General features: G+C 37.3%; 1 protein-coding gene across 1 annotated transcript in view; it reads left to right on the top strand.

The window, feature by feature from the left end:
• STARD9 (StAR related lipid transfer domain containing 9) overlaps positions 1-18,868 on the top strand; it is a 109,336-nt gene that overhangs the window by 29,472 nt on the left and 60,996 nt on the right. The window contains exon 4 of the mRNA XM_014950158.1: positions 17,220-17,336. Coding sequence (XP_014805644.1) covers positions 17,220-17,336 — 117 coding nt within the window. The remainder of the gene's footprint in view (positions 1-17,219; positions 17,337-18,868) is intronic.

Consider the following 18,868-nt stretch of genomic DNA (forward strand, 5'->3'; position numbering starts at 1 on the left):
TTTGTAAATTTATGGTGTTATCTTTTGTTTTCTGGAAGCATTGGGATGGTTATTTCTTAGATATTTTATAGCTACTTTTTAGATGTTTTACAGGTGCTACAAACCAGCTTGCTTTTTGTCTACTTTAGCAAAGTGTAGTATGAAGCATGGAGGTATCTTTGCAGTATGCATTGCCTGGTTTTGAGGTTGATGTGGTATGAAGTGAGTGGGGAAGAGAGGGGCAGTATAAAGAAGTAGCTTTGTCCAGCCTAAGTGACTTCTGTCACTAGGGAAGCAAAAATAGAAGAAACTGATAGTCCCTGCAGCGTTTTTAATGTAACATTTCTAATTAGGTGAGCTGTGACTGCTCATTGCACCTTTGGCTGCTCATATGCTGTCCACAGTACTTGTAAGCTGGAAATGAACAGAGGCCACTGACCTGGCAAAAGAGTGGAATTAACAATTTATTCAACCACTAGTCCTGGCAAACTTTGTTGTTAATATATTGTTGGGAATAAGATGCCAAGAGCTCTCTCTCTGAACTCATAAGTGACCTTAAATTACCTCCTGTTGTGTGGATTCTGCCGGAAACTGCTAAAACCATATAAATTTAGAAAAGAATTTTTTTCCTGAAGATTTTGCACAGCTCCAAACCACACTTTTTTTTTTTTTTGTGAGTTAAGACATACTATAGTCAGCCTTCTCTTTATGCAATTAAAAAAAAAAAAAAAACACCATGGAATTTAAGTGCTGCGAGAGTCTTTGAAAAGCTGAAGCAAAGTCAAGAAATTCGCTTGGAAATTTCACTTCTGGTTCTTGCTCTTCTCTGTAAACATTGAAGTGATGTCTGAATTCATACAAGTGTATAGATTTTTTTTTTTTTTTTTTTTTTTTTTCTTCCCTTCACATCCTTTTTGTGTAAGTCAGTTGCACACTTAGTACAGAATCACAAGTGTATCGATTTTATTGGTTTTTTTATTATTTTTTTTTCTTCCCTTCACATCCTTTTCATGTAAGTCAGTTGCACACTTAGTACAGAATCACAGAATGATATGGGGTTGGAAGGGACCTCCGGAGATCATCTAGTCCAACCCCCCTGCCAAAGCAGGTCCTCCTAGAGCAGGTTGCACAGGAACTTGTCCAGGTGGGTTTTGAATGTCTCCAGAGAAGGAGACTCCACCACCTCCCTGGGCAGCCTGTGCCAGTGCTTTGCCAGTGAGCAGTTGAGTGGATGTATTTCAAAACACAGGCGTAAAAATAGCCCCATTGCTGGAAAGGGCTTTACTCAGTAGAAACACCACTATTGTAGGTGTCTCTGTCTGCGAGAATAGTGACAGCAGATCCCTCCCTTCTGAACCATGCTTAGTGAAGATAGTTGGCCCTTCAGTGTGGGATGAAATCTGTGGGTATGGAAGTAGGGATGTTGGAGGTAACTATTTCTCAGCCTGTTCTTTCGGCAATAAGCCCTGTACATATTCAAAAAGCTGGCCAAACTTTCCTATCTGAAATCATGTAATTTTGTGTCTTTATTTTAAGGAAACAAGAAACAGTGGGGAAAAAATAAAGCAACCCCTAAAGATTAAAAGAGATTTAGTCCTCAGTCTATTGCTTGAAACTAGCAGGAATATGTTAATCTACTTTTTTTTTTTTCCTTCCTGTGAAAGGCAGAATTAGAAGTGACTGCTGTGTATTACTAATAAGTGTCCTTTAAAAGTTCTCATCCCTCCAATTATGAAGCTATAATTTCTTTAAAATATAAAGACTCCTGTCTTAAAGTGGCAACACTTCTGGTTCGTATAGCAACATAAGAGCAGTTGTTTATAGATGACCTGAGTTATTTTATTAACAAAAAATACTGCTACAGCTTGCTTAATATCCCAAATTATGAACAAAAGATATGTCTATATTGTATAGTACAATCAGATTAAAAGTTGGTTCTTCCTTTAATACATCTGTAACCACTTGAGTCAAAGCACTTGTTCTTCACCGGCTGAATTTGGTGAGACAACCGGTGTCCCAGAATAAGAGAACATGGTAAACCACTCCTTTCTTTACTTAACTGCTGCTCATTGCTGCAGGCAAAATAGAGATTCTTTAATCCCAACCTTGGCAGGTAAGACTGCATTTACTTGCACACTTAAAGGGAAACAAATTATTGCAATAAATCTGAATCCCTTTTTACATGTTCTGCTAATAATACAATTGAGTATAAAATGGAAAATTTTATAGTAGCTGCTTTTTCTTTAATTTTTAATATTCTGAGCTTGGACAGTGAAAATTCAGTTTAAAAATGAAGCTCTGTTCAAGTAACTTTCATTGCTGCATTCTTGTGTCTTCAAAGTCTTTTAAAGCCTAAAGGGAATATTGGAATTAATTTTTTATGTGTCAGTTGTCAGTGGAACTCTTAAAATCAGTACTTCTGGGGTTCCAGTTTTTCAAGAAGATTTGGCTTTTTGTTAGCTTATAGTATTTATGTAGATGAAACTCAAGTTTATGAAACAGTTATGGTATGTGTTTCCAACAGCTGTGGTAATTGTCATAAACTGAATTTTGAGGTGCAGTTGAGACTAAGCACCGGTGAACTCCATGAGCACTTGCAAGGTTCACACATGAAACAATGCCAAATACAGGAAATTTACTTTCAGCAGTATGAAGTGAAGTTTATCATGTTTGGGTACTGTTGAAATTCAGTTGTTGCTGATAGTTTTACAAATGGAATCTGCCTTGTAGAATTTCTCCTGGTATTTTAAAAGAATTGCTGATTATAAATCTGTAATTTCAGTGTTTTGTCATCTCTTTTGCTTCATTTTTACTTTATTTCGGCAATGATGTCTTTTGTATGAAGGTAGAGAAATGAGCTTCTTGCTAGGAAAGTACATTTTATAGACTTAAGAATTGTTTTCCAGTGTAGTGATTTTAAGAGCTGATGATCTAATCGCAAAAATACCAACTTGAATTAGCTGATACCTGAAAAGAGAATATCCATTTCCAGCTGAAGTGAAAAGAGCAGAAATCTAATCTTTATAATGTTATTGCGCTGTTGTCTGAGTATTACAGATAATTGTTAGCCCTTACTGAATTACTGAAAAATTTGGATCACTACTTTTTTCTCCCACCCCCTTATAATAAAATCAAGGAACAATCTTTTTTCCATCTCCATCCTCTGTCTTTTCACAAAATTAATGGGCAGTTATTTTCAGAGGCACAGCTGAGAATTGATATTTGTCCCTGCTGCCTAAAACAATAAAACTTACTAATTTTATGTTGTTGTTCTTTACTTTCCTTTCACATGGAATCACAGACATCCGCTAATGACCTGGGATCCTAGCCAAGAGCTAGCAGTGGTGGGAGAAAATGCAGGATATTTATAACTTCATTATAATCCATTATTTATTCCTTGCTCTTTTCATTGCGAGACAGATATAATTCAGTGTAAAAGAAAGCAACTAACTGCTCTCACACTAGTTATTTTACTGATTTTAAGAGGATAGCAGTAAAACTGCCTTGCCTTTTTCTTTTTTAGCTGGTTTTTTGTGAGGTTTTATTTTGTACTTTTGGTGGACATTCAGGCACAGATAATGATGATATCACAACATTTAAAGTGACAAATTACATGATTTTTTTGGCATGAAATAGTATCTGGGCTAGGGGAGTGGGATGTCTAAAAGATGTTCTGGTCCTGGTGGAGCCAGACATTATGACTGTAGAGAACATTGCGCTGCTTCTTCCAACTGTGATATTAGCCTTAGCTAGATCTTTAGAAAAGTTGAATTTTTTGGTTCCCCTTGTGGATCCATTCTTGCATGGTCTGACCCATTATTCGCTCAGGAAAAATCTTCCTTCAGTGTGTATTGCCAGCACTCATTAAGTCAGTCTGTTACTGTTCTGCTGGTGATGATGCACGGCACGGGAATGAAGTCTGTTCCTCTGACATCCAACCCAGCAAACAAGCACCCCTATGGATAGAGGAGCGCTCAAACCTGCAGTCACAGGTCCCTGGAACAGAGAAACAGAAACACGTCGTTGCTCATCTGCTCATTAAGTGGTCTGTAGACTCAGTGTTGCAGGTTGTGTGGAGCCAGCTTTAGTCTACTTTTAAAGAACTAGATAATACAATGATGCTACAGAGCAGTCTTTCATTGCCTTCTGCAAATGAGTAATTCACTCTTAATCAAAAATCCTTGGTGTTTTTTGAGTGTATCAAATTTTTTAATATGTAATTTATTCTTAACATGACCAGTTTGACTCACCCTTTCCCTTGTTGTCCCCTCCTAGTCTTTTAGTCCAGTTGTACCATGGCAGAAGTTCTTATACCAAGGGAAAAATTGCTCAAAACTAGACAGTGTTCTTTAGCTGGGAAGTAAGCAGGATGTATTCCTGAAGCTAGGTAGGAGATCCAGGATAACACAACGGCTCAGAATTTTCCTTTAACACACATGAGAAGTTGTATATGTCCAAGTAACTGTATCTGTAAGGACTGCTTTGCATAGATTGGCCAGGGGTCTTGGAAGAATAGAGCACCTGTGATAATTCTGTTTTACAGAATATCTGTGCAGAAAGAGGATTCAAGTCTGAAGTTGGACTTGTGCCAGGTCATCCACAGATTTCGATCAGAAAAAGAAATAGCTCCCGAAGACAAACAGTCCTTTTCCTGCAGTTCCTCTTAAATAGCGACAGTTGGTAACCGTTGGCTTTTGAGGAAAAATGGAGGATGTTTTCACTTTGTCTCCCTAACAAATATTTGCTGTTCTCCTGGAGAGAATTACCAAGCCTAATACACACTTCACAATTCACTAAACGAAAGAGTTTTCATTCAGTCTTAATAGATAGGATTGGTTTATGTTGATTCATTGGGCAGATGAAATGCCAGAATAAAACTTACATAAAACACAAAATGTGATGTGTAAATCTCAAAGTATTAATTAATAAAGCCAAAAATTATGTCAGGGTTGTTTTGTTGGTTTTTTTTTAGAAAGTTTTATTATGACAAGTACAGCTGGCCTGAGCTAAGTCAGATATTAATATAGTGTCAAACGCTGTGGGGTCTGGGTTGTATGGCTGTTGCATTCAAATTGCTTTTCTATAATCCAGTGATAACACAATAGGAGTCACTGTCAGGCAGGAAAAGAGGGATCTGAGAAGAATGTGGTTTTGTACAGGTAGATGAAAATGCCAGGTGGTATTTTTGCAATGGGTATCTTGTCTTTTAGCTTGGTGTTTAAAGTAGAATAGCAGCAATTTAATAAAAAGAAAAGAAAAAAAACGGCTGGGGGTAGAGTTATGCTTTTGGTGATTTTATCGCTTTTGAAAGTTCAAGATTTCTCTTAGACCATTTATAAATTTGATTGATGTGATAGGCACAGAGGTTTTTTCTTTTTCAAAACGAGGTTTTTGATGAGCAGATAAAGCATGTTTCCATGATCGTATGACAAAATGTCAGGAATATAAAGCTACCACTCAGCCTAGTCAGTGTTTCTTGTATTCTCCCTTCCATTCCCCAGGGGAACACTTTGTATTTATCGTATGCTGTCTGTGACTTTTTCTAGTATTTTACAATTCTACCTAAATACTTTAATCAAGATTGAACTTTCATGCTGTTAAATATAGCATGTGTATGTACATTATCAGACAGAGAAGACAGTTTCTCCACTGGAAAAAAATTACAGCTGATAAGAGAACAAAGAAGCCATTGTTGTCTCTCCCAGGGAGAATTAAAGCACAAAGGGATTTAAGGACACGCAGGAAGTCTGTTGGCAGAGCCAAGAATTGAACTGTCTCTCAAGTTGTGGTGCGAATGCCTCTGCCACGGGCCAAGCTTCTTGAGCTGGAGAGAAGCCGTCCCTTTCACTGCCTGCTTCCGGTTCCACAGGGAAAAGAAACTGAAAAGGCTGGATAGAGAGAAGGGAAAGAAGTAATCCTCGCTGTGAAGCTGCAGCCTCTTAACAAGAGAGAAGAAATGTTCCCAAACTAACCAACCAATACCTTTTTTTTTTTTTTCCTCCCCCTTTATCCCATTCAAATCAAAAAGCAATGTTGCTGAAGTAATCCTAATGTTACAGGAAGGGGTTCTGTGCAGCTGATCAGCATAATGCACTTCCCTTTGCTTGTGCTTTCTCTGGCCGTGTACAGAAAGCCCTTCAGCTGACATCTCTTTAATATTCTTTAAGCAAAAACACATGTGGAAAAAGCCTTGCGTTATTGGAACAAAACCCTAGGTTTGTTTTCAGATAGTCCTTCCTTGCATCCTCTTGCGTCTTCCTTGCAGAAGCCTTTTTTATTTAAATTAATCTTTGGGGATTTGTGAAGGTTTTGGAACCAAGGCTTTCATTATTTTGGCAGGAAGCATTTAGTCCTGTATAATTTCATTTCATGACACATTTTTTCACTTTAAGTCTTGGATGCTATATCTGGGATATAGCAGCAGTTTAAACAGAATTTGGTCATAACACAAACAGTAACAGCTTGAGGAGGTCAAGATTCCTTAAGGAAAACACACAAAATAAGAGATACTGCAAATCTGTAGTTCATAGTGGAGGTGGTGGCAAATAGGTACTGCAGGACTGAGCCTTTTGTTTTATGGAGTTGTTTACACTGTCCTCACCCATCAGTGGAGAGTAATTTTGTTTGTAAAGTAAATAACAGCACTTTTTTCAGTAAGTTGGTTTTGTACCTGAATATGCTGCAATTTTTTTGATGCTCTGAAGCTTTCTATCTTCTGATGAGGCATTTTTCTGTTTTCTTGTTTGCATGGCAAATTAAAAATGCTGAAAAAACTCAACGGCTCAATTTCCATTTAACAAGTCATTTGTTGGTTCTGTGGTGAAAAGCAGCTGTTGGCCATATGTCTTTAGTTCAGTCTTTTCCTCTTTCATTAAATCAGTGGTATTTTAAAGGCTTTTTTTTTTATTTGTGCAGTACAAGAAGATAATTTTATTCTGGTTTTGGTCCCAGTTATAAACCTGTGGGAATTTATCTTAGTATTCTAACTTTAGCCTAATGTTTTACATTACAAGCGGTTTGCTTTAGGGAGCTGTTTGTTGATACTGATATTTGTGGACTATGCCTGTAACAAGTAGCAATTTCATTTATTCAAAGACTATCTTAAAAATGGCTTTTATTATTTTTATTTTTTTTTTATTTTATTTTAAAAATTGTTTTTATTCCAGTCTGGTTTGGTTCTTTTTTGTCTTGACCCAAATAAGCTCCCTTGAAATTTCTGAAGTTTCCAAGTTTAGTTTAGTTTCCTAATGATGATGTGAAATATTGACCATTTCAGACAATTGCAAATGAGAAACGTTACTGCAGAAATAAGACTTGATAAACTATTCTATTAGCTTGTTACTCCTAAAAGTTGTAGATCTTTTCTACTCTTTCCACTTTCTTCTCCCTTCATCTCTGATCCAGTCAGAGTTGGTCCTAGCCTGCTCATTACAGTCTAAGCAAAATGCAAGTATTGTTTACCAGGAATTACTCAGGGTTTTAAAAAAAAAGCCCAAATCCCCTTATTTGTCAACATTGTTCCCTTAAATTTGCAAACTTGACATTACACACTGTCCTTGGAGGTTTACTGGATTATGACTTTTTCCATGTTACTTTGAGGCTTGGCTTTAAGTGACTTGGGAAAACTTTCAGTTTCCAAAATTATTAAACCCTTAAAGCACAAGAGACAATTTACTGTAGTTTAAAACAACTGCTTTTTGTTTCCTTCTGCAATTCAGGTTCTGACTGGATTAAGGAAATGAAGTTTTATACTCTTGAAATTCGTATTTCCAAAACTTCATTTCTGATAGAATGCCTCTGTTGTTTTTGAAATGGAAGCATTTATTACTATGAAGGACGCTATCACAAAATGGAGTCCATTGGAGTTACAATATAAAATATATATTTGCTTTCATCAGTTGTCCTAGTTGCATATCCATTCAATGCATAGTAATTCAATGAAAAGTCAAAGATACTGATAAATATCAGTATCTATAAAGATACCTGAGCCTCTTGTAGCATTAGTTTGAATCACGTCCATAAAACAAAAGTTTAATTATCTTGAACTTTTTGTTAGATCAAAACAAAACCAACACGCTTCTGTCTGTGTGTGACACATAGAAAGGTTATAGATTACAGGGGTTATCCACAGGCCATTGGATTGATAGTAACTAAGAGGCCAAGGCATACAAGGAAAAAAAAGCTTGAAAAGAATTAAAAAAAAAAAAAAAGCTTCACAGTTTTAATATCCAAGCAAAGATTTCAGTGTAAAATAAAAATGGCCCAAACCATCACTGTTAATAATAAATGTCTATCAGTTATGGTATCTGACTGGATTTACTCCATGCCAAATTTATTTCTTCTTGGCACTAGCACAAAAAAATATTTGTTTTCATTCCAAAAAAAAATATAGTCATCTGTCTGCTATTTGTATTTATACTCAGGCATGCAGGTCTACTGTGATAAAATGTGATATAATCTCACGCTAATAAATAGGGTATTTTTCAGTGTCTTGAAAACTCATTATTTAAGAAAGATTTAGAAAAGCTTCCATAAATTTTGACTTTCAAGCCAACAAAAGAGAGAGCTGAGATTTCTGATTCTGCTGTCCAAATGGAAAAGGATCAGAATAGAATATTGCTTCTCTATTATAAATCTCCCAGTAGTAAAAATGGTTGTTTTGCTTATTACCCACAAATCTATTTGCTAAGCATACTCTCAAATTCTAAAAAAGGAGAGTTTTACTATTTTAACGTTGTGAAACTTTTTATGCAGGTTCATTCAACAGGGAGATAAAATGTCTTCTCTGACTTAGTTATCGCTGGTTTTTTAGATAGCTGGCATGCTTTCATTGAAATCTCCTGGACTCCTTCATTTTTTATATCTTTTAGTAATGCAAGGTCAATTTCCAATGAATATTCTTCATACATCATTTTAAAAACGGTCTGTGGAAAGGTTAAAATTCTCCGATATTCTTGAAAAAACAACCCCAAAAGGTGTCTCAGTTTGTTCTGGTTTATTAATTGTTATTTTCTTTTTATATAGGTAATAAATCTAGACTTTCTTATCGAGGGTGACTTTGTACTAACTGCAAGTTTTTGGTGTGGTTTTACTTTGTGTTCCAAGCTGACTGCAACTTGCACTTCATGATTTTAATTTCCAGTAGATTTTCAGAGATTGTTTGCAGAGTGGCACATGCATTTGACTTCTAGTACATTTGGATTGCAAAGAAAATATATAGTCAATCTTTCTAGCTTTTGATTTTAAAGAGGAATAACTCAATATTAGTAATATTGATAATTAGACTGCAGTACATGACTGCTTTTTTTTCTTTTTCAGTTTCCCTACATAATAGCAATTAGAACCTGAATTTGTCCTCATTGTAAAAGTTTTGCTCACACGCCATATAAAAATTCTTTTTTCTTTGGTATATTTATTTGGCTAGATGAAACCGAACTTCTGGGATTTAGATGGCCTCAGAACATGTCATACACATAAATATTTGGAAAACATACACTGTAGTGAGACTTCAGCTGGTATTTTCTGTTTGTATCTTCAAAGTTCTACAATCCAGGTCTAAATGATGTGTATTACAATTGACTAAAAATATCCTGTTGATGCTCACGGGTAAGTCGTAGTGACCAATTAGAAGAGCTCTTGTGCAAATAAGAGGAGAAAAGGGAAAACAGCATAAATTGATGGGAAGTGGGCACACTCATCCCACACAGAAGCATTCACTTGGGCATGGTTGCCAGTAGTATATGTGACCTTGTAATTCTAGACTTAAGGTGCTGGACTTGAGATGCAAAAAAGCTTTTAAGAGTAACTTTTTTGTCTTTCAAACAATTTTGAATGAGAGTAGAATCCTAAAATTATTTTAAAACTTTTGTAATTTGAAAAATTAATGTGTTTGAAGAGGGAGGCAAGGAATTTAATTTTTTGCGATTAAATAGTCTATCATGTAATAGACACCTAAAGGTATTAGGGCTGTTTATACCAACCCCAGGCTTATGGAGCATTTGATTTGAGTCCATTATTCTTTAGTAGATCAGTAGTTTTCCTTGGGTGACGTGGAATTTTGTAAGACTACAAGATTTTGCACCAGAGGTTTGTGGAAACCACTTACCTGAAGAGAAATTATACTGATTGAGGGAGGGGGAAAGACAGAGGAATAAGATGTTGAGCAAGTCACCAGTACTCCAGTGCACTGGTCATGCATTTAGGAAATCATTTTTCTGCTTCAGAAAGCTGATGTAACAGTTCAAGCCATTGATCACAAGGTTTTTCTGCGCTGCTGGGCCAGGGTCTGCTGATCACAAAGTTTTTCTGCGCTGCTGGGCCAGGGTCTGCTGTTTCCTGCATTAACTGTTGCAGCTGGCACTGGTACTGCCCAAGGCTTTGAACTTCAACTGAGTGGCAATTGCATATCTGATGTGCCCAGGTGCAATTTATATTTCAGTCTGGTCTTACAACCAAAGAGGATTGAAAAAGTTTGTATGTGCTTAAAGGGTATGGCAATTGCACAAATGGCTTCAATAAGTGATCAAGAAAACAGGTAAGACCAAATGGAATATAATTATATTTTAAACTGAATGATAGAAGTAGCCTCCCTATTCCTTAAATTGTTTTTAAAAAACGCAATTAGTTAAAATTGTCTGGTTGTCTAGTATGGTCAAGGAGTAAATTACTAATACTGTAATTCTCAGAAATTAAGTTCTGTGATTCTTTGTCTGAGTTAGGACTGAGTCATAAAACTTAGGTTGCTGCCTAAGAGTTGGTAAGCTTTGTACCTTAATACATACTTAAGTCTTCTTTTTGTTATGTTCTGCTATGGTTTCTTATGGGCAGGATTCCTGTTGCAATCTTCCTATATGCTTCTAACATACAGTTAGAATGTATGTATATTTGTTAGAATGTATGAATGTATGTAGAAAACTGTACAGCTCCTTATAAGATTTCACAGTGAGCAGCTTAATTTACCTATTCTGCAAATATTTAGACTTTCTGAACTATTTCTTCTATCTTCTAATGGAACACTGCAATTGTTTTTTAAATATTTAAGAGGTCTGTTATTATACTTGAAGTAGATTATTCTTATCTAATATAGAACAGTTTCAACCCCAAATATGTTCATATTGCAGCAACTTGGACAGCGTTTTGGTGTGCCTGAGCTGCGTGATTAGGGCATTTTAACTACATTTTAAACCAAAACTTTCCCTTTCTCTCATCTGTACTGAGAGTCCTGTAATGAGGACTAACTTGTATGATTAATTATTTGTCGATTTTGAGCTGGAACCTGGCCACTTTGTAGTGAGCTTGCCAGCAAAGTACCGTGTATGATAACAGTTGTCTTACTGCCCTCTCATAACTTCTTCAGAAATGCGTGTTTTTTCCACTATTGGGACAGTTGACAGGTAATAAATCGTAGAATGTTTCACAGATCACCATGGGGTATGGACCAGATACAGCTGGGCAAGTGCAGGAACAAGGCATAGCAAAGCCAGTTAAGGCTTTGTTGAAAGAAGCATTCTTGCATGGAACAAACTGAGCAGTGCCAACCACGTAGAGCAGCCGTGCAGGGACGACATAGTCATCCTGGCCAAATGGCATGTTCTCTGCAGGAAGCCATATCCAGCTCATGTTCTTTGAAAAAACTCATCTTCCTGAAGTTTCATTTCAAAAGTTAGACTTGGAAGAATCCCAGAATAATCCTTTTTTTTTTTTTTTCCCCCTCATGATCAGCAAAAACCATGATGCAATATCATGAAATATGTTACTACTTATGTCCAGAATGATTAATCCTACTACTTTTTGTATGATTTGGGGCTGTTGATGCTGCTGGGTATTTGGCCTAATGCCTCTGATACTAGCACAGAAAAAGCTTTAATTTCAATTACTCTCCTTTATTTTTAAACAAGCGGTAAATTCATTGCTGTGCTTCACTTCTCCATTTTTTTTCTGCTGTATACTAAAACAAAGAGGCTTTTCTGACTAAATTGAGACTATATTCAATTAAATGAATTGTAATTTATCTTCACAAAACAAGAGAGGGTAATTTACCAAAAAGAATAAACACAAACCAGGGCAAATCAGCTTTTAATAGGATTTCAGTAAATGATTTTTTAAATTCTCATTCATTATCAGAGCTCATGTTCTTTGAAAAACCTCATCTTCCCGAAGTTTCATTTCAAAAGTGAGACTTGGAAGAATCCCAGAATAATCCTTCCCCGCCCCCCCCCCCCCCCCCCCACAAAAGCATGCGCCTCGGGAGGGTCCGAAAAATGTGTGTGGGGGTGTCCCCAGTTTCCTGGGGGTTCCCAAGTGAGACTATATTCAATTAAATGAATTGTAATTTATCTTCACAAAACAAGAGAGGGTAATTTACCAAAAAGAATAAACACAAACCAGGGCAAATCAGCTTTTAATAGGATTTCAGTAAATGATTTTTTAAATTCTCATTCATTATCATTATAGGGTTATGGCATTGTTTTCAAATGATTTTTTAAATTCTCATTCATTATCATTATAGGGTTATGGCATTGTTTTCAAATGATTTTTTAAATTCTCATTCATTATCATTATAGGGTTATGGCATTGTTTTCAAATGATTTTTTAAATTCTCATTCATTATCATTATAGGGTTATGGCATTGTTTTCAGAGTTATCCAGTTTTGTTTGTTATAATATGTCTTCTCTCAAGGCCTAATTCAAAAAGGACTGATTCAAAACATTTGAATTGAAGCGTATGAGTAGCCATGTGTATTTAATAGTAAATGTAACAAAGCTTTGATTTACTGAGACTTTGGAGTTAGGTGTTCTTCTTTCAGAGGGTCCAATGTGGAGAGAGAGCAAGCACAATAATTTGCATAATTAGAACATAGAGAGCAATTTAAGCCAAGATCACAAGGACTGCTAGGAACACTAGTGAGAACATATCACAATTTTCTACTAATGTATAGCATTATTCCTACTTTATCCATAGGAAATTCGAACCATTAAAATGTTAAATAAGTTGCACAGTGTCATACAAAAGTTTCAACAACAGAGCTAGAGGTAAAATGCATTTCTTCTGAAATTCCAGCTTCCGTGTCCAGATGGCATTGCCAGCATTGCCCTCCTGAAGGCTTGCCACTTTGTGATTTTGTTTTATTATACTTAGATCAATTAATCACTCTCAAAGATCCATTACGAAACTTCGGAAGGAAGGACAGCTCTTAATGAGGAAACTATCATAGAGTCAAGATACTTCTCTAGGAAAGTAGAAGATCTGGATCTCTTGATCCTGAATTTAGATCAGATTCTTTTCTACTCCTTATGTTTGCGTCCCCAGCCACTGAAAATCATTGAGCCACTCACACAGGAGGAATTTTCTCTTTCTTCTGTTCTGAGTTTAAGTGTCCTGTCTTAGAGATGTCCTGGCCTGTGACAGTCCCGTTGGGAATCTGGGTGAAAGTTCTCACTTTGTGAGCTGGAGCATGTCCAGAGCAGGCAGAACCTTACAGGAGAATTATCTGGTGAAATCTTAGTCTCCACTGAATAGGTAGTAACTGCAATCTCTCATCCTGATTTTCTCAAGAAACAAAATTTTACAGTGTCTGTCTGGTTTTGGCCCATGTTACCCAATAATTCTTGAAGAAAATGGCTAGGTTGAACCAGATTTGAAGGAGGGGTAGGGGTCTCTGATATTAGGTTCCTACAAGTTTTGTGTGCCAACCAGGTAAGAAGAGATCCTAATGGTGCCTTTACTGGGGAAGGTTCAGTGTTCACTGGAGAATTCATGTGGGAGCACAGACTTAAGAGGAAGGCCTAAGGCAGACAGGTTAGGTGCTCAGGACTTATGATCATTTTGTTTTGCAGTCTTGAGGGATTCTGACATCTAAGTGAATAGTAAGCAGCAAAGTAGAAAAGCCGAGAGTGCAAAGAGGAGAATTCTGGAAGGTGGGGTGCAGAGGGCAGGCAGAGTGGGCAGGAGGAAGACAATGACTGCTTAGTAGAACAAAAGAAGTGGAAAAAGGGTGCCATTCTTCCATCTTTTAAAAGGCTGTATGACATGCAGTTAATGAAACAGATTTAAATTACAGAGAATTTCTTTGTGGCCTGCGAGGGCTGAGAATCAGTCTGTGGTATTTGGTGCTAGGCTTGTATGCATTTCCACTGGTTCTTGGCAGCTTCTGGAGCAGTTGGCAGTGTCTCGTGTTGACTGGTCAGTCATATCGTCTTCCAGTATAGCAAAAGCAGTATAGCTTGTATCCCACCTCCAAGAGTGGATGGGAAGGTATATGAAGGGATGGCAGGAAACAGTGGAGAGGTGGTGGGTGCTAAAGTATCCGTGAGAGAATTGCAGGAATTTGACTTAAATCCTACACTGATTGATGACTTCTGCCAAGAATCAGTTACAGTGATTTTCATTGCTGCTGTTAGTGCTCAGATGCTTTCCCAAATACCTTTACTGAAGAAAAACAAATTAGTCTGTTGTAGTGATGTGTAAATATGGGGCTGACCTCTTTGTTAGGAAGCCTTGAGGGAGTGCATCAATATTACTGAAAGGAGGAAACATCAGCATCGTTGTCTTTAGCGTGTAGCTTGCTCTGTTCATCACTGTGCTGGTAAGCAGTGGCACGCTTATGGTCAAATGTAGTGTGCTCTTCAGCTCTGGCTGTTACCTGTGGCTACCTCTTCAGTTAGAAGATTGATACTACTGTTGCTGAATGACTGAAACAAACAGTGACTGTTCTGTTAGTTCAGAAGAAGGAACGATGCCGGGACAGTGCAGGGACACGTTGCATACTGTCTGCATGTGGTGAAATGCAGTCAGGTTGCTAAAACAAAAACAGTAAATCAGGAGCAAAGGAAGACTCGGAACCCGTCATCTCAGGGCCAGTTTCTGCAGACCTCCTTCGTGTAAGAAATCCCACTGCCGTCAGACCCACTGAATTCCACTGATCAAGTAAAATAAAAGCAACAGGGCTAAATGCGCAGTGTCACACATTTATTTAATTATTATTTTTAAGTGGGGTTCCCATGGATGCAGCAATATAAAAACAGGTGTTGAAACACTGCTACAAGCAGTGTCCACAAAAACCCAACCCCAGCCTAATCCCTGCAGTTACATTTTCCCACAAACAGGAAAGCAAGTCTCAAGGAAAAAGTGCTGCCTGTGATCTTACTTTATACTTCCCAGTATGTGCTTTATTTATAAGGAACAATGTTCTATCAGTTCTGGTTGTGGAATTGGGAAACATTTGTGTCTGAAGTCCTTCCTGACCTCCTCACCTTAAAAGTTCCTTAATAAGTTTTGCATATCCCTGCAGGCCCTTCTCAAATATCCCAAATCTTTCTGTTCCTGTTTTCTCCCTCATCTTGTTGATTATGAACTTCAGGTTGGTCCTTTCCAAAGCTATGCTTCAGTTTCTTAATGGCCAGTCCAGTAGTGACTGGAGGGTCTGTCACTGTCTTTGTTATCCCTTGTCTATTACATCTGTATCCATGTGTTCTGTTTGTGACTTTCTCTGTTACTCTTTGAATGGAAAAGTCCCTTGATCTGCTAATCATAATGAAGCAGGTGCTCAGACATGCCACACACCCTTACAAATGTGGGCAGGGGTAGCCAGTTTCTGCCGAATGGGAATGTTATTGATTTTTCAGCTTGTCTTGGTTTGAGTTGAAATATGACCTGAAAATATAAGTCTCAGGAGAGGGTTTTTAATCTCTTTCCTGGGCAGTTTAGGTAAGTATAAAACATAGTAAATATGTTTTACTATTGATATTTATGTCAGGCTTGGTACATTTACAATGACCTGGCAGTGGATGAGATTTCACAGCGGTGAAACACTGAGATTGTATGCATCTATCTAAATACACTAGCTGGTTCTCTATGTGAATGGCAAAACCATTAATACTTTTAACATTTCTTTTGAAAGGCCAAAGCTGTGCTAAGGGGTTGGCAGCCTGCCTGCTGGAACCTTTTGATCCACCATGCACTTCCTAGCAAACCTTACCAGGTGTCCTTTCAGCTGGTCTATGGCAAGGCTTTGATGTGCTGAGAACATGGTCGCAATGTGGGGCAGCTGTGTCTCCAAAAAAGGAACAGGGAAAGCAGAAGGAAGGACTGTTCAGATCTTGCTGTATGGGTAGTCTGGTTGTCATGGTCCAACTTCTGCAGCCACTGTGGCACCAGTGGCAAGCTTTGGAAGCCCTTGGAGTCTGACACCGATTTGGTGGTAACAGTTCCTGGCTCTATGTTATGATGAGCAGAAGGTGGCACATCACTCTGTGTGTGGCATGAACAGAAAACAAAGTATTTAGCTTTTGGTTGCATCACTTGCTGACCAGATGGGTCAGACAGAAGTATTGCTTGGGTGAGGTCTGCTTGCAGGCTCTGGGTTAGACTGTGCTTTGCTGTTCACTTTAGTTTTCATGCCTAATGCTCCTATTAATGTCCTTGTGTCTAAAAGCCTTGACCATGCCTTTCTGTCAGATTTATGCTGAGGGCTGTAAAAACTTGGGATGGGGGATATCCCCAAGAATTTATACAATCTTAAGTATAAAATAAAAGATAGGCAGGAAAGCACAATTAAACAGTACTGTGCAGTGCCAGCACTGCGCTTGGCATACGAGCATCTGGAGGAAAATCCAAGAAGTGAATGTTGGGCACTTACCATTGTGTCTGATAAATTAGAAAGACAGATACTGTGAAGATCCTTGTTGTGGGGCATATCCCCAAGAATTTATACAATCTTAAAGTATAAAATAATAGATAGGCAGGAAAGCACAATTAAACACTACTGCGCAGTGCCAGCACTGGGCTTGGCGTACGAGCATCTGGAGGAAAATCCAAGAAGTGATGGGGGATATCCCCAAGAATTTATACAATCTTAAGTATAAAATAAAAGATAGGCAGGAAAGCACAATTAAACAGTACTGTGCAGTGCCAGCACTGCGCTTGGCATACGAGCATCTGGAGGAAAATCCAAGAAGTGAATGTTGGGCACTTACCATTGTGTCTGATAAATTAGAAAGACAGATACTGTGAAGATCCTTGTTCCCATGGAGTGACTAAAGCGGCAAGATCCACAAGTAATGCAGAGTGTTTATTGAATGTCGGGCACTTACCATTGTGTCTGATAAATTAGAAAGACAGATACTGTGAAGATCCTTGTTCCCATGGAGTGACTAAAGCGGCAAGATCCACAAGTAATGCAGAGTGTTTATAGGGAGGCATGTTATTCATGGACTGTTTTGTTTCTTTTTGGTCTTTTCAGGTGTTCCAGGACCTTGGAACTTCTGTGTTGTCAGGTGCATTTAGAGGATATAACATCTGCCTCTTTGCATATGGACAAACAGGTTCAGGAAAAACTTACACAATGATGGGAACACCTGTGAGTTACACTGTTCATTTTACATTTAGTGTTGAGGGTGGGATGTCCAGCAGAAACATCACTTTATTTTTAAACTGTGATTGTGGCGCTTGTTGAGCAGAATGCTTATACATGTTTTATTTGGTATTTAGATATATAAGAATCAAGCCTTTACATTCAGATAAATAATACAGCATCAGCTAAAAATGCTAGAAAATATGGTATAGTTTAAATATTTATTTTAGATAACCTTTATCTTACTATGTATGAATCTTATTACTGTCTTAGAGAACAAAAAAAAAATAAATCTATTCCCCTGAATAGTTCTGGGTTTTAGAAACATACAGCTCAAGATAACACAAAGTATTCATTCTCATGGAATTTTTTGGCAGTCTGAGCTATGCTGAAATTAAATTAATTTCACAAATAAAAATAGATACATTTCACAGGAATACTTTTGTAACAGGCTTCATTATCTGCTTGAGACATTTATCAGTTGCAGAAGTTATCCTTTCACCTGTGGAAACTAATACTTGCTTCACTTCCAGTTTTGAAATGTATTTAAATGGTGTTTGCAGAAGCTGTTACATTTTAAGATTTGCTTCTACCAGAATCCACTTAAAGTGCATTTTAATCTTGCTACTCAGATCCATGGAGTCAGTTGAGGATTTCCTGCATTCTGCTGCAGTGCAAGGCAATTAGATCTCTATCCATAAATAGTCTTGGCTGTTGGCGAAACATGCCCCTGAAAAAGAAAAATTTTATTTAACAGTTTGCATGAGTAGACCACTATTACCTATGCCCCATAGGATTCAATTTGTAAGGTGAAATAAGGGTAGAATTTGTTCAAACTCTGAATATAAGAAAAATGAAACAAGCCCCTGGAAAAGAAAAAAATTATTTAACAGTTTGCATGAGTAGACCACTATTACCTACACCCCATAGGATTCAATTTGCAAGGTGAAATAAGGGCTGAATTTGTTCAAACTCTGAATATAAGAAAAAGACTGTTCTAGCATGGTTTGTGCTTTTGATAAGAGTTTGGATTTCTAAAGTTTTACTTTCTCCACATATATCAGCAATAGGATTTTGTTAAATCATGACCTGATTCTCCACTCATTTTATGCAAAATCAAGTTTAGCTCCATGAAAACCTTAAGAATTGTTAACATTGAGGCTTGTAGGTGACGAACTACAATATTTGTATTATGTTATTTTGAAAATATCTGAGCAATGCCTTAAGAATTGTTAACATTGAGGCTTATAGGTGATAAACTACAATATTTATATTATGTTATTTTGAAAATATCTGAGCAATTCAGAATGGCCACATCTTGAAGTTGTTATTTTCAAGGAAATTTCCAGGCATAGTGTTTCTAAGAGGTTTCTGTCTTATAAAGTGATTTCATTCTCCAATGGAATCCTGCTTTGACCTGATCTTCAAGAACATGTATTCACTGTGAAACACTGTCCAAAACTAGGAAGAAACAAGTGAACTTTTGCCCATGGTGCTCCACTTATGAACCTGGACTTTCTGCCTCCAACACCATTTCA

The sequence above is a fragment of the Calidris pugnax genome, unplaced genomic scaffold, assembly GCF_001431845.1.
Source record: "Calidris pugnax isolate Ruff unplaced genomic scaffold, ASM143184v1 scaffold68, whole genome shotgun sequence".
Lineage (NCBI taxonomy): Eukaryota > Metazoa > Chordata > Aves > Charadriiformes > Scolopacidae > Calidris > Calidris pugnax.